At 38.2% G+C, this 16,358-nt stretch overlaps 2 protein-coding genes across 9 annotated transcripts in view; both read left to right on the forward strand.

The window, feature by feature from the left end:
- SENP7 (SUMO specific peptidase 7) overlaps positions 1-5,869 on the forward strand; it is a 44,105-nt gene extending 38,236 nt beyond the window's left edge. For all 8 annotated transcript variants that reach the window (XM_062004074.1, XM_062004091.1, XM_062004116.1 and 5 more), the window contains 2 exons: positions 1,021-1,171; positions 3,650-5,869. In XM_062004074.1, coding sequence (XP_061860058.1) covers positions 1,021-1,171; positions 3,650-3,787 — 289 coding nt within the window. In that variant the 3' untranslated portion in view covers positions 3,788-5,869. The remainder of the gene's footprint in view (positions 1-1,020; positions 1,172-3,649) is intronic.
- Positions 5,870-10,100: 4,231 nt separating this feature from the next.
- The window catches only part of IMPG2 (interphotoreceptor matrix proteoglycan 2), an 80,208-nt gene continuing 73,950 nt past the window's right edge, over positions 10,101-16,358 (forward strand). The window contains exons 1-2 of the mRNA XM_062007889.1: positions 10,101-10,179; positions 11,476-11,733. Coding sequence (XP_061863873.1) covers positions 10,101-10,179; positions 11,476-11,733 — 337 coding nt within the window. The remainder of the gene's footprint in view (positions 10,180-11,475; positions 11,734-16,358) is intronic.

A 16,358-nucleotide genomic window follows, 5' to 3' on the forward strand; every position in this document is an offset into this window, starting at 1 on the left:
GTGATTTTTTGTTTGGGTTTTTTGGTCTGTGGTCAGACTCAAACAAGTAAAGTCTACAGTCATAGATTCTTCTATTTTCTAGGAAATGTGCTTCACTAAACTATCTTCATCTTTGAATTATTTAATATTTACCTTCTTTTTACCATTTGCCATTTTCCCCAAAAGCTGTTTTGTATGACTTACGTGTATTTTTATTCTCAAAATTGCAAGGACTCGGGACTTCTTGAAACCGAACACAAGGTCTGACTTTAGGGAATAAAAAATACATACATTCAGTCAGACTTTATGTTTAATTTTCACAAGCCCTGAGCCTTTGCAGTGCTGACTAAAGTCAGCAGAAAAGTATAGGTAACTGTTGCCTTTGAAAATCAGACCATTATGCCTTCAATCCCATCATCAAAATCAGTTGCCAGCCCGGGCTGTGGGGTCAGTGAGTTGCTACTGGGGCACAAGAACAATAGGAAAACCTGACAATTAACAAGTCCTAATCACTAAAGAGGAGATCTCTTAAGGTTTTTAACAAGTCTTTGTATACCTTGTATGCTATTAATGTTGCAAGGGTTTATTAGTGCAATTGTGACTGAAGTTGTTTGTAAGGTGAATCCTAAGGTTCTTTAAATGGTTGGCTTAGTTAAAAAAAACACCGCCAGACTCTTAGGATGAACCCAGGAAAAATCTGTGTAATAGCCTGGAAAGATAGCTTCTTCCTTTAGTTAAGATTTAGAAATGTCCTGGTTTCCCAATAGCGTGAAGAAACTAGCACAAATAAAAGTTCTAAAATGATGTCATGCATCTTTCTGGTTTGTGCATTGCATATTATGTGGTAAAGATGCCTCTGAGGGTTGTAGAATATTGGATAGTGGAAATTGTGTTTCTTGTATGAATTTCTGTGACATATTCTGTGAAAGAAATTACTTCAAGCTATTTTAGAGTTTTTTGGCCAGGTTCAGAACAATATTAAGTAGTATCCAAAATGAATTGGCTTTCAGAGTTACTTAATCTATTTGCTTTCTTTTGCAGGTACCTTGAAATGGAATGGGAAGCTAAACGAAAAACACATCGAGAATTCAATAAATCAACAATGATTGGCCTGTGTCCCAGAGTGCCTAAGCAAGATAACAGCAGTGATTGTGGAGTCTATTTGCTGCAATATGTGGAAAGCTTCTTCCAGGTACAAATGAAAACTACCTTCCCCTTTCCCCCAAATTACCAAAAAACTGTTTCTGAGGGAAATGCAAGTTTCCATTTAAATATAAGAAAAAACTATTTCACTATGAGGGTGAGGGAGCCCTGGCACAGGCTGCCCAGAGGGGTTGTGGAGTCTCCTTCCTTGGATGTCTTCAAGACCCGCCTGGACATGTTCCTATGCAACCTGATCTAGGTGAACCAGCTTCTGCAGGGGGATTGGACTAGATGATCTCTAAAGGTCCTTTCCAACCCCTACCGTTCTATGATTCTATTCTATTAAATAGCCAAATGTAGCCTGTGACGCTCAGCAACAAAAGTGTCAAAGCTTTTTGAGGAAGAAGAGATAAACCTCATTCTTAAAGTAGTGACAAGGGTCTTCCTATTTGGAGCACAGTGTTTCACATCAGTGTTTATTGTCAGACATCTGTGACTTTTGTTTAATGTCGCTTTTACATTGACTGATTCAATATCTCTATTTGGATATATTTGGAGTATATTTAGTTTGCCCATTTCTGGCCTACAGATGTTGCAAACATCTCTTTTCTGTGCATCTCTTCTTGTAGCCTCTTGGTTGGCCTGTGCATTTGCCTTTGAGTGGCTCTGCAGGCAGCAATTTGCAGAGAGAGGGAGGACTCCTTAAAAAAGGATGCACAGAGCCAGGAGAGCCTCTCTCTTCTGTTCAGCACATACCTTTCAACATCTGCAGATGCTGGATTTCAGGCACTGTCTTTTAGGATACAGTGGATATTGTGTACCTGGACTTCAGTGAGGCCTTTGACACTCTCTTCAATAGGATCCTCCTAGAGGAGCTGATGGGGCATGGGCTGGCTGAGCAGACAGTGAGTTGAATTGAAAACTGGATTGGTCCTGAGGGTGGTGATGAGTGGCAGGTGGTTTACTTGGAGGCCAGTATCTAGCAATGTACCCCAAGAGCCAGTAGTGGGTCCAGTCCTATTTAACATATTCATTAACGATCTGGGTGTTGGGGCAAAGTGCACCCTCAGCAAGTTCCAAGATGACACAAAAGTGAGAGGAGTGGCTGATACACTAGAAGGTTGAGCTGCTGTTCAGAGGGGTCTTGAGACACTGGGGAGTGGTCTGTCAGGAATTTCACAAAGCTCACAAGAAGAATAGAGCCCTGCACCCAGATAGTAACCTCAGGCACCAATATTTGCTGCAGATCACCCTGCTGGAAATCAGCTTTTCTGAAAAAGCTTATTTCCAGGACCTCTGAGGGTCCTGGTGGGACGCCAAGTTGAACATGTGGCAGCAGTATGTCCTTGTGGCAAAGGTAGTCAGCAATATCTGCTGTTACTACTAGCAGTAGCTTCCTGTATTAGGAAGAATGTTGCCAGCAGTTTGAGGTTGATGATCCTTCCCTTCAATGCTGTGTCCGGTTTTAGTGAAAGAGAGAGACAGTGCTATTGGAGCAAGTACAGCCAAGGATTACAAAGATGACTAAGGTTTTGGAACATCTCTCCTACGGGGAAAGTTTGAGAGATTGGACTCTAAGAGGAAAGCTTAGGAGGGATCCTATTAATGTGTGTTTTAATACCAGAAGGATATTAATATTATATATTAATACCTGAAGGGAAGGTCCAGAAGTTCCTTCAGTCCTCAAACATCTGTGGTTCTCTAACAGATAGGTTGAGCTCTTGTGTAGGTGGAAAATGCCCGCTCTCTAACAGTAAGGTCATGTTCTGCTTCCAGAATCAAGGCCTGGACAAAGTGGCTGTAATTTCTCTGAAACATATCAGGGCTCGTAGACAGCAGATCATGATGTGTTTTTCATTTTGATTTTTGAATTTATTATATTAAAGGGAAGGACAAGGTATAATATAAACATGGGAAAAGAGGAAAAAAATTTGATAGCTCAAGTGCAGTGTTGTGGTCTTACTGCCATAACTGCCAACATCTCTCAGCCATTTCAATTTGCTAGCCTCTTTTGCTCTGAATCCTCCCCTTCTGATGTCCTGCTAAAACTGCCACCAATGTTCTTGCTTCTTCGTTTCCTTCTATCAGACAGAGTAGCTCATGACAGAAAAACACATACCTGAGGCAACAAAACTTCATCATGCTAAACTGCCATTTGCTTGAATCTTTCCTATACTGTGATTTTTATGTGAATGTTTTGTGACCAAAGTGCATCTGTCTCATGTTAGATATGAAGAGAACATCTAATTGTGTCAGAATACATAGAATCTGCTTTGAATATGTGCTTATACTGATATATCTTTAAGAGAAGTGATGATAACCTGGTTAGCATTTACCATGAGTAGCTTGTAGTATGTATATATGTGGTTACCATGGAGGAAGCGGAATTTGTCTTTGAAGCCTGTCACTGCCTTAGGGAAACTCGTTTGTACCTCTGTGGTCTCAAGCGTAATAGTAGGGTTTGAAATTATTTTTTAAGGTTGCTTTAGGAAATTCATGCTGTCAATATTCCTTCTTCTGTTACCAGAATCCCATAGTTAACTTTGAAGAGCCACTGCATCTGGAGAAGTGGTTCCCTCGTCAACTGATCAGAAGCAAAAGAGAAGAAATTCGAGACCTGATCTTGCAACTGCACTTTCAACAGCATAGTGGCAGTAGCAGCTAATAAATCTGATAAGCCAAACCTGGCAAAGAACATTGCTGTATAAAAAAACTGGAACTCAGCCTAGCATCCTTTGGATTCTTTCTGCCTTGAAAGGAAGAAAAAAAAAAACAAAGAGAAAAGAATGGAAAAAAAACCTCCCACAAGAAGTGTTTTGTTTGTTTGACTTATATTTATTTAGGCAGTGTGGTTTTTTTTTTTCATTTGAGTTGTGTAGCCATATAATGCATTGAGGTGAAGGAGAAGGTTGTTGATAAGTGTAAATATTTAAGTTAAAGCTGATATATGTGGATTGCTAATTGGTTATTTACGTGGAATATGAAAGCTGCACACAAGTATGTACCACAAGCACTTAAAATATTTTAATCTTTTGGAAACTGTTGTTTACAATTCTGTATCAACGTGGATGATCAGTAAGAGCCAAGCCTGAGGACAGATTTTCACCCTGTACTGTCTTTGATTTTGCAGCTCGTACAAATAGAATGAATACTATGTATTGTTTTAATTTAAGGATCTAATATTGACTCTCTTTAGAGATGTATTTTTTATTTATTTCTGATTATATACAGAAGTAGTCTGCATGTGTCAGAAAATTCTGCCAAGATTTGAGGCTGCTAAGTTTGAATAGTTTTATTTTTTTCCCCTCCCAAGCATTTTCATCGTAAAACTTTATTTCCATGAGTGGAAGACATTTGTTTGAGAGTGACCACTGAAATCTTTTCAGTTGAAGAGTGGATTTTTTTAAAAAGTGTATTTTTCTTTCTTACCAGATTTTAGAAGAAATCTTGCTCTCAAGTGTCAATACAATACACGTAGGCAGTAGTTTTTTAATCTTATTCACCTTATTTTGGGGAGTTATTCCTGCAAATTTTATGGCATTACTTGCAAGCAAGTTATGGCACAACAACCCTAAAAGTTAGAGGTGTTTTACTTAAAAAGATTACCATTCTCCTTCACAAAAGTCATTATGTTGTATATAAGAAGTCCTTTAGATATGCAACTTATAAATCCTGTTTGTCTTATATGTATTTTGTTCAGAAGAATTGAATTGAGGAAAGGTGCCTGAATAATTGTTTGAACTTGATAAACTAGCACAAGTTTATCTCTGTCAATATACATATTTATGTAGTTTTTCCAGAGTGATCACGTAAAACTTTAATAATATTTTGACACCTGCACACTTTTAAATGTAGCTATTGCACGACAGAAGGTGACTACTCTAAGAGGGTGCTTTCTGCTGTTCCCCACTGTGAGTAAACTTCAGTGTCATCACACACTTCAGAAGGGCCATGTGTCAGATAACCACCAAAACCACCCGATTCACAAATGTATGTACAAAACCAGAGCTCTTCAGGCTTGGAAGTAGGCTAGAGAGTAGAAGTTGAGGGCAACCCAAAGATGTGAACATTTTTATGCTATTGCAAAATTCTCAGGGCCTCTTTCCTAAAGACTGCTCTTGAAACCTAGCATTTTATTACTTCAGGTTCTGTACAGTCATCCAAAAAACCCCGTCACTATTGTTTCTCAAACCAGGAATCATTCTTTCTGGAGAAGAGAGGCAATTTAAAACCAAAATAATTTGCTGAGCACAGTTACTTTCTGTATAGCTGTGAGCAGCCTAGTGCATTTACTGTACATTTTTTGTCTTTGTTTCTACTTTAATTCCGTGGCTTTTCACTACCCTCCACAAAATCTACCGCCCTCATTGCTGAAGTTTTGTGGCTTTCATGACCTAATGACATCAGCAATACTTAGAGGGATAATCCATATATTTATTCTGATAGACAAAAGATAAAATGTGGAAATGTGTACCCTTTCTCTGCACCTTTTTAGTTTAACGCTTTTGGTGTTCCTTTATGAAAAAATAGTTAGCACTTTTTCTTATGGTAGAGCTAGTTTTTGTTATAAAGTAACTTCTTGTTTTTTGGTTTGACTGATTTAAAGATATTTAAAAGCAAAAGTAATGTATGAACTTTTCTAAATTGGTTTTATAATGTTAAACATTTTCCTTTGTAGATTTGTTAGATATGTACTACAAGAATGCCAATACATTTGATATTAAAATTATCTCCAGAAGTTGCTGAATGTGGTTGTTACCATTCTTTTCCTAGCTGCCACAAATAGCCAGTGAGCTCAGCGTAAGACAGGCTATCTTACTGCTGTTAAGGTATATAAGCAGTACATGTCTCTTAACCCACATTTGTGTCGAAGTGTTTATTTGCTCTTCAGTTCTTACAAAGGCATGCAGCTAATTCAGAGCTTTTTGTGGCATGCAAGGCTGCTTTTTGACTTGAGACTTGCAGTTGTTTTCTGTTGTTAGGCTATCAGTCACAACAGCCTGACTGACTAGCCTAGGAAATCCCGGGGAACACTGGCCACTACCCACCCCATTCCACTCATTGGCATTGAACAGATATGCAGTGAATACTAGCAAGTGTCAGTGGGGGGGAAAAAAACCCTCCAGGTACCTTTGTGCTTCCTTTTTAGCTGCTGGAACTCCCCAGAGGTAATTTTTAGCATATATAAGGCAACAAACTGACTCAGGGACTGTTTTTGTGCATCTACCACATCTCTGTTTCCCATATTAATCCCTATTTAACTGAAGTGGTGGACTGGCATAGTACTTCGGAGCAAAAGAGTCTTTGTAAGGCTCTTTACCCTCAACTCTATAATTTTTGTTTCAAGGCAATGAGTTGTACTCCCAGGTGTCAAATGTAGCTATGAGTTTCTTTAAAATAAAGTGCTACATTTTGTCTGTGTGTGGCCAGACACCTTCTGCTATGAAGAAACTTGAGTTACAGGGATTTGTTTAAGGTACTATTGGCAAGCATGACAGAAGAAACAAGGTCAAAGAGGAGTAAGTTTTAGGAAGTAAATCTTCCAGGAAAAATATAAAAAATTCCCTAGTTTTCATCAAGAACTGGAGAAGTGAACTGTGAAACTTCAAGTGTGCTTGTTAAAAAGTATTTGGACTACTTTGCTTTTCTTCTGGAATTACAGACAGATTCATTGGAGTCCAACTGTCCTCTTGTGGGACTTTCCTCCTAGAATTTGACTCTGAAATGTGCTCACAGTACTCAGTAAGTACTATACCTTACAGAAGACTAAAAACTTAAAAGCTGTGGTAGTAACGCTTTTGAGTAAGACAGGGAAGCAGAATATTGCTTCTGGCAACCTCTAGAGGGAAAAGCAGGAGTGGTAGAATGTGGCTTGAAAGGTCTCTATTTAAAATGTTTTTGTTAATGGTCAAATAAAACCAACATCAATAGCATCAATTCTGTCCAACCAAATAGACGTTGAGAACAGCGTTCAAACATTAAGTAAAGGCACTGGGATCATCTTTGACTGTCAAACAAGGTAAGAGATACTTACCTGATCAACGGTTCAGAAGCAGAAGAATCCTAAGAATAGATTTACGTTACAGAGACAGAGTAGATAATCAAGTGTTAGATTGGCTTTCTTGACCTCACTTTCTCATTTTTCTGTTCTGAATTCTTACAGTGCTAGTTGATGGAAGAGGTGGCAATACAGCAGGTGGGCTGAATGTGCTCAACTGGAGGGCTAAACAGCCTCAGACCATGCTTGCTGTTGGGAGATGGTTCTCTAGAGAACTCTCCAGTAGCATAGGCAAAAAATGGTAACTGACATACTTGGCAACAGCAACCACAGAAACGGAACAAGTGAAAAGGTGTTGTCTAACATAATTGTATCAGCTAAACTAGTAAGTTCTGTCCAATGCCATAAAGTCGGTTGCTGCAGTCCAGTCAGAGGATACGATTTATAATCTTGGTATTAAGCTGTATAGGCTTGGATAACAGAGAGTCTGCCATCGAGTGGCTCTTCATTAGAGGCATTTTCATTAAAGTATACCTTTGTTTTGTGTTTTTTCGTTACAGATGAGTGGGTTTAGCTTTTGGCATAAATTGCACTTGAAAACCAAGTAATTTAGAACAGTGGAGAAATGTGGTTCACATTTCCTATGTGAAAGTGCCTGTCCTTCCTTTTTAGAAATACTAATTGTCCATAAATTTGTCTTTTTATTTTTGGAGGTACTGATGACACTGGTGTGTTATGTCACTAGGATTATACTTACTTTTTTATCCCCCCAAGAAGAATATGTTTGTATTGAATACTTTTGAACAGATACTGTATATTTACTGGAAGTGAAGAATTATGCATCTGATTCAAAGTATTATTGAAAAGGCTTTAATCAAACTAAGGGAGGAGTTAATTTTCCAAGGTTATTTTGGAAATATATTGCAAGAGTTGTTTTGCTTGTTTTAAGAAACTTTAAATTTTGATTTTGCTGCTTTTTCCTTTTTTTTAAATTTAATTATAAGTGTAGATTTTCGACTATCGCACATCTAAATTTCAGTACTGGAATTGGTGTTGAATTTGAAATGGATAGCTTAAACTAATATTAATAAAACTGAATGGAAGTGTTTAAAACATTTTAGCACACAGAAGCTCACATAGCCATACAATAGAAAACAAATTTTGACAGAGGTATAAAGCAGGTAGTTTTTACAGTGTTTCGTGCCTTTGGGTACTTTGCTGATGGAAAAAAAAAAAACAGCAATGCTGTAAATCTGAAGACTTTCCAAGAAAACTTTTCATTGGATTTCATACTCTTACTAAAGCGTGTGTATTCTGAGAATTTTCTTTAAAAGGATTAGTTGTCATGCATTCTGGAGGGAAGTTAGTCTTTGCCTTTATAAGCACGTATAATATTTTAAATCTTGATTCAGTTGCATTTTTGCGGAGTAATGCAAGAAGGAGCATTTGTAATATTGAAAGCACAAGTCTCTGCCCAGGATTTGAGAAAAGGCTGGTCTGTTTTATTGAATCCAGGATTGTAATAAAGCTACCCTAAGCTAGGCTCAAAAGTTGCTCTGGCTACCTAGAGTTGTTGATTAGAAATGCCGCTGGCTGTGGATTGTTGTTCCTATGCCTCATACCATCAGGACCATTCAGCACTTGATGCTGCTGTCAGTGCTGTAGTTAAATTGACAGCCAGCCTCGGTGAACAGTGCTGGTTTGATAGATCCAAAATGTCTGATTGTAAGACAACTGTTTGGGAGGTTGTTATAGCAACTCAGTGGTTTAATGTGAAGTGGAATTTAGTAGTTTTGTGGAATACGGAACAAAACAAGGAAAGTCTGTTGCCGTTTTGAGGAATACCAAGTTGAGTCTGTTAGATATCAGAAGATGGAGACTAAAAACAAAGGTGGTTTCATTTGATTCCTGTGTGTCCTGTGTATAATATGAGGAATTATCTGTGTTATCTGAATTGCTGGCAGTTTAGCAGAGCAGCTAGAAGAAGGGAATCAGCACTGTATACCTGAGGAACTCTGCACAAATGATCTACAGACTGTCATCTGGGAAGTTTTGGGGATCTAACTTTCAAATACTTAGCAAAACCACTACTAAAAATAGTCACTTCAGACAAACCCAACAGTTTGCTTAGATTGATGTGAATGCAGTAGCCAACAAGTCCTGAGTAACGCCACCCAGGGGACAGCACTGATGGGGCTTTTCTGGTGGTTTGAATGCAGTCTGCTGTTGCAGGATGGCTTCCGTACACGATTCCCCAATGAACTGAGCCTGAACAGGAGGAGAGCTGAGAGTGCTGCAGCTTTCCCACATTCTGTCCTTGCTGAAGTTCTTCCTAGCTGATCATCTCTTCAGGTGTCTGTTCTAATTTGTTCCTGCTGCTCATGTCAGATAATACCTGGACTGAGATGAAAGAATCACAACTTGCCCTGGCTTTATGTCTGAGGGAAGTGCCATTTCAGGGATGTGAGAAACAGTGATGAAACAGCACAAGATTTTGTCCTTCAGCACAGAATGAGGCAGCAGGACTGTGTTTGCTCTGTCACCAGAAGAAACAGTCCTACAGAAGGGTTGCTTCAGTGTTATCTAAGTTTAAGCAAGTTGGTGTGTTTTTGGATGGGTATATTTATACAAGCAGAAGACAAAACACACTGAGAACCTTCCACTAGGGACAAGCATGCTCCCTCTGAAGTTCAGTGGTCAGCATAGTTTTTAAAAAGGGCAGAAATTGAAAGGCCAATGAAAAAAAGCCCTGGTTAATTAAATGTGAAAGGTGCTGTCCTTGTTTGGACTGTCTGTTAATGGTATGACAAGCTCTGGTAAAGAGCTTAACTGGCCAGATTAAAATTAAAAAATTGTCTCAGTCCATCTGCTAGCTCCAAGGAGTTTACTTCCATCACCTTTTCTTGTTTCTTCACTGAAGTGGAATACTGCTCTTTTGCTGAAAGGATTTTTTTTTCCCACCTCTTTTTCATAAATAATTATGCTTGGCTTCATTTGGAAAATCTTTCTTTGCTTTCTGATTCTGGAAACGATTAAAGGCGATCTTCAAATAGTTGCAGGTAATGCAGAAATCTTATTTCTAGTCTTGTTTTCAAAGTTCACCTATGGCAGTATGTAGAAATAAAAATACCTCTCTGCTTTAATTATATACAAAGGGGTTAATGTAGAGAAAAGTTTGGTCAAATCTATGCCATGATATCAGTGTAATTATAGAATACTTGGAGTGATTTCCAGGAGATATTATGGTACAGTTGTGTTGTTGTAAGGGTAGAATGTAGCTACAGAAGGCAGGTTTTTCCAGCTTTGAGAGATAGGTTTTTTTACTTGATGCTTCTTTATTTAATAGTTTTGTATTAAATCTTAAAAAGTGAGATTTTGTCTTCTGTTTGTGGATGCTGAAGATGTATCAGTTTGGGTAAAGATTGGGCTTTTGCATTAGCGACTTTTTTTGATGTTCTTTTCTCCCTCCGCACCATCTGCTGGTGGTCTTCACTAAAGCTGACTCTTAATACACCGTCAAAATAATCACATTCTTCATCTTTCCGTCTTCAAAGTCAAAAGATCCTGTTGACTTTGAAGTTGCAGAATAAACTCATTCTGTGGGATGGAAAAAGCCATACACTTATTACTGTTTTTTCTCTTATAAATGATTGATTGTGATTCTTCTTCAGACATGTTTTCCGGGGAAAAAGTGAAAGACGAAAGTTGAAACAACTAATTTCAAACCAGCTGATTTCAGAGGATAGAGAGACCGTCAGAGTAAAACCAGACAGACACATTCTCCCCTCAGTTTTAAACAACTAACATTAAGAAGGAATTTATTTAGCCCTTTATATTTTTTTTCTCTTTTGTTTTGGTTTTTTTTTTCCTTCTCTTATGTTTTGTTTCTTTTCCTGCTTTAATTGGGTAGGAGCCCACTTAGTGGTGAAAGGGATACTAACTGTCGATTCAAGCAGCTTTCTGTTTGCAAGGGATATAAATATTTCTTGTGGAAAGAAAGTATGGAATAAGAGGAATTCTCAATGAATGATTAAATAATGCTTTTTCAGCCCTGAAAGCTTCTAACTACATGCTTATTCACAAATATAGTTGCATAGACTTAAGCCAAGTCACAGAAGGGAAGTTAAACACAAAACGTTAGCATTCGAAAGTTAGAGCTTTAGATTTTGCTACCATCTGAGAGGATGCTGCACAGAGCTTGAGGTTATTTGTTGTAGTATAATTATACAGGCAAGTTTTGTTAATGAAAAAAAGCCACACTTGTGTCCTTCAGAGACCACAGAAATGGTGTTAAGGTACATACGATTGCTTCACTATCACATCTGAGAAATTTACATGTGGTTTTAATATTACAGCAGAAGGTTTTTTGTCTACAGGAGGACAGACTAAAGATAGTTCACCAAACTCCCAGCTCAGTGGCTGGCAACTGGAAAACCCCTCTCTACCTCCTGAGTTGAAAAAGTTTAATGGCATTGTGGAGGCTGAACAATTTCACAAGCATTTGCTGTTACGAAGGAAACGGTCCATTCTTTTTCCTAGTGGAGTTAAAATCTGCCCTGATGAATCCGTTGAGCAGGCTATTGCCAACCATCTGAAATATTTCAGGCTCAGAGGTAAGTGATGGTATGTCTCGTGTAATTAATAAAGAACACCTATTTAGAAAAAAATACTAGATTAAGCTTTTAAACATAGGTAAATACCAGGCCATAAGAAATACATTGTTACCAAGAACACCCATTTTCAGATTTTTGTTCCTCATTATGAGAGCTGTTCTGAGCTAAAAGAATGCGTTCTGGGTTACACTCTCAGTCCCTGAAACCACAGTTAATGTTTAATAATGACTAATTTTTTCTCACAGAACAATTTGAATGCTAATAAAAATAGATGTTCTGTACAGGTTAGCTAAGTGACAGAGCTTGTTTTAATTTAGAGTTCCTCAAGCACTAGTGGAATTCACAGGGGGATCTTCCAAAAAAGAGTCAAATGTGAGACATGGGTGTCTCAGTCATGTGACTTTTGACCATGCTGATTCTCCAAAGTTTAGTATGTCCTGTGTCAAAAGCCAGCCTCTGTGTGTCACCCTGTAGTATAACAGTGATAAAGCCTTTCTTTTAAGATGCAGAAGTTGATCTGACAAAGTTTTCTCTGAAAAGCTGAGGTATTGCCAGGAACAGCTTCTTTCATGTGATGAAATATTCCAGCAGTGTAATGTATATTAAACCCTACTGTCTGACAACATTGGAACAGGGCATCAAGGTCATGCAACACTTCCTGGTATTCAAACGATTCATAGTGTCTTAAACATGTAATACCTGCTATCACTTAAAGGAGAAAGAAAGATGCTGAGAGGCTTATGTTTAATGGGACTTTTTTGATGGTCTATAGAAGAAACTCAACTGGTATCTCAATTCGTTAAGTTAGAGCAATGAAAAACAGTTTATACTGAGAGTTGTTGAGTGTCTGTATATAAGTAAACATAAAGAATCCATTTGGATTACACGGTGGAATGATATGATTCCAGAGCCTCATTCAAATGTGAATTTTGCCCAGCTTGTTAGGGATGCCAACACCACTAATCACACAGTTTCACAGGCTTTGCAAGCTTCTTGTTTATGTCCACCCACTAACACTCAACTGCTCTTTATTTTGCTCCAAATGAATCCATACTATGTGCTTTAACTGGAGTCACCTCTTGGTTATCTGATAGGGGTATGTAAGGGCAATACTAAGTAAGCAAAGGTGTGAGTGATGATAAAGAAGGAAAATCTGGAAATTAGGTGGTAAAGGCATGTCTAAAACTTAATGATCCTAGACTAAACCAGAAATCCACCTAGCCCATCTGCTTCCCTACTGGACTTATGGCTTACCCAATCTGCAAGGATTTCCTGAGCTGAGATGCTACGGCAAAATAAGGAATCCGGAGAAAAATCACTATTTTCTAAAACAGCAATATCACCCTTCAGTACATGAAAGTCTGAATAATGTTATGATTATTCACTGATAGTTATTATTATTACTATGGTAGTCAGAAGCACCAGCTAAGAGTAGAGGTGGTTTTGTGCTGATTTCTCTACAACTGAAGTCTAGAAGACAGATTTCTGAAGTGCTGATTTTTTTTCCTATGGTCAATTACATCACAGATTGAAACTGAGTTTTGCATTAGCAGAAGATATTCTTTTCAGTCTCTTTTGAGATGAACCTGGGATTATGGTTTAATTTATGATTATGGATCTTACAAAGATTACACATTGGGTACTGTAGGCCTGTGGGTTGGGTCTTATAGAATGTTTGTAACACACGTCCTTTTAAATGGTAGTCATGTTATGGCTGCTTCTGGAAGAGTCATCTAAATCTAGTGGTAGTTCATAGCTGACTGTTGTGATGAACACCAAATGTGTCCAATGGGCAGCTGGAGATTTCACAAAACAGAGTTTTTTGAAATCTGACAGTGGGATTTCAGATAGTGAGTGTGCCATATATGGTAATATTGATTATGAATAATGTTGTTTACTGTTGACAGCAAGATGATAGCCCAAGCCCCTGTTAAATAAAAATTAATATATGAAAAATAGCAATACCTGCTTAGACCAGAAGTCTGTCATGACCAGTCATCTTATGTAGACAATTCAGTGAATCTGCTCATTTCCTTTGATGTAAATTGCTGACACTGATAGATGGCTGAGGATTGTAGTAGATGTGGAGACTGAATTTAGCCAGTAAAACACAAATAAAACAAAGATTGCAAGATAGAATGGCTTGCATAATTTCCCTATCCTATGCCTGTTAGTTGGGTAAAACAAAGGCTGCTGGATTTTGACAGCATGGCTCAGGGTTAGTTATTGCTGCTCTTTGCCACCTCTGAGATGTACTTTTCCTAACTTCCATTTGGGTTTTTTCCTACAGTGATCTGCCATCTTAAACAATTCAGTGTGTGGTTATAAGTGAGTACATTTTCTTTTCATATGCGTAGATCAGATAGTCTCTCTGGAAGAATTTGTTTTTGTCGGTCAGAGCTTCAGATAAAGCTGAGAACCTAAAGATCAAGGTTAAAGACACCGACCAAAGAAGGATGTAGATTGTGTTCCAGTATGTCATAGCTGATGAAAGACAAGGACATTTTGGAACTTTAGAAGGAATGAAAGAGATTTCTCAGGAATGAAGTTCCATGCATGATTATAATCCCTAGATTTGGTGATTTTGGGCACAGTGAAGAGTTTCCTCGTTTTCCCTTTTCTTGAGTCACTTCAGATCTGTTTACTGAAGTGCTAGAAATAATGATGCACACGGACAGAGTTAAGAGTGAAGTTTCAATATGATATTGAAACCCTAAATGTTAAAAATTATTCAAATCTTGCTTGAATGGTGGTGAAAGCAAACAGTCCATACAAAGTCATACAAAGCACCTGGCTGAACAAGCATACAAGAAATAAAGGTATTTGAGTAAGCCTTTTCTCCTTGTTTCCTTCTCATCCCTGGCACATATCACACATACCTCATACTCATCAAAAACATTTCTCAAGTTTATTTATTTAAGGCCTAGTTCTGTCTTTCTTTTTAAATTTGAATTTTTAGGTGTCAGCATGTGCTTCTAAAACACTTGACTTTTCCCACAAAAGACTGGTCTGTAGTTACTGGTGAGAGGAGCTTATGTGTGAGAGTTTTGTGTGTTAGTGTTCAAAGAATAAAAACTTTCATGTGGGTTAGCTAATTCACACTCAGCTATTTCAATTAAAAATCCTGGGCAGTTTTGTATATTTTAGAAGGATTACTGTGTTATAGGCCATACACAGCAGCTTTTCAGCAATAGATGAAGTGATTTCACTGAATATGTGTATATTAATTTGTTTTGGTGACTGCTAATAAAGTCACTGCAGGAAAGATTTCTTAGGAGGTATCTAGCAGTCTCCCTGTCACTGTACTCAAATAAAAATTGAGCCAGAAGTTGTGCAGAAATCATTAGAGATGAGAAGGAGTTGGCCTCATGTTGCCTCAAAATAGAATATTCAGCTTGATTTCGTGCTTCTAGCCACTGTTCACAATTCAACTCTTAAGAAGCACTAATGGGATTTAACTGGGATTAAACTCCAGCACTGCCCACTTACACAAATGGCCAGAAAGCTACCCTACCCCCTACTAGATGCTCAGTGCTGTCATGTGGTGCCTCTTCTGTTAACCTCAGAAATCCCTGAGCACAGACTGAACATAATGGGCTAATTGTCTCTTATTTGAGAGATAAAAAAACATCCTGAATGGTAATGTTGGAGCCACAGAGATGCTGTATCCTGTCCAGATGTGTGAAATGTAGCTATACAGGAGAATTTGAGAGGGAGGGAGAGATCATCTCATCCCAGATCTTAGCTGGATGTTTAGAAAACAATGATGAAGTCTTTAGCAAAGGGAGCTTCAAATCAAGTTTTATTTCACCCATTTCTGCAGATTTATAGGGCTGATAAGAGCTATGTGGATTTTTTAGGGGGCTACAACATAGTTTATCTTAAGCTTTTCAGGACAGTCTCTATTATTTGTAAGTATTAGCTGAGTGTAAACACAACATTTGAAGCAGATAAGCTGCCATGGGCTGGGGTTCTCAGCTTTCAGAGTTGATGTGCTGGGATTCACGTGATCTTACTACATGTCCGGCTTTCTGAGACAGCCTTTGAAACCTGTTAACGACCTTTAAAAGTCAGGACTTTCCTACTTTGAGTGCCTGTGACACTTTGCTGAAGTGGAAGTCTGCACTAGGGCATGAGCCAAACATACTAATATTTCAATTTGCCTTATCTCCTCTCTCACCTTGAAGATGATGATCTCATTGATGAGTTAAGTGACCTCTAATTTCTGAGGTATTTCAGGATGGAGTACATGCAAAATGTGGTATATGCTTGTAAGATGTACTTTGGAGAAAAATTGCAGAATGAGCTCTCTTTTTTGCATTCTTGGCTTGAATTTTGGTTTATTGTGTCAGTCAAACATCTTCTGCATACCTGTTTCCTTTCCTGTAGGCAGCTGGAATGGTGGCATCTCCATAGCAGGGAGCCTCTCTTTATCTCATAGCTTCCATTTTGGTCTTTTGTGGTTTTTTTTTAACATTTGAATTCTCCAGAGGAAAATTGCAGAGAGATCAGTCAACCCAGAAATACAAGTTAATTGTTACTGCAGTAATGGGATGCAGGAAGTAATTTTCTAGAGGAGCTTACCTTCCCACCCACGTGTAGCTTCAAGGTTCTTAGCTCACTGC

Source organism: Colius striatus, chromosome 1 (assembly GCF_028858725.1).
Source record: "Colius striatus isolate bColStr4 chromosome 1, bColStr4.1.hap1, whole genome shotgun sequence".
In the NCBI taxonomy this organism is placed as follows: domain Eukaryota; kingdom Metazoa; phylum Chordata; class Aves; order Coliiformes; family Coliidae; genus Colius; species Colius striatus.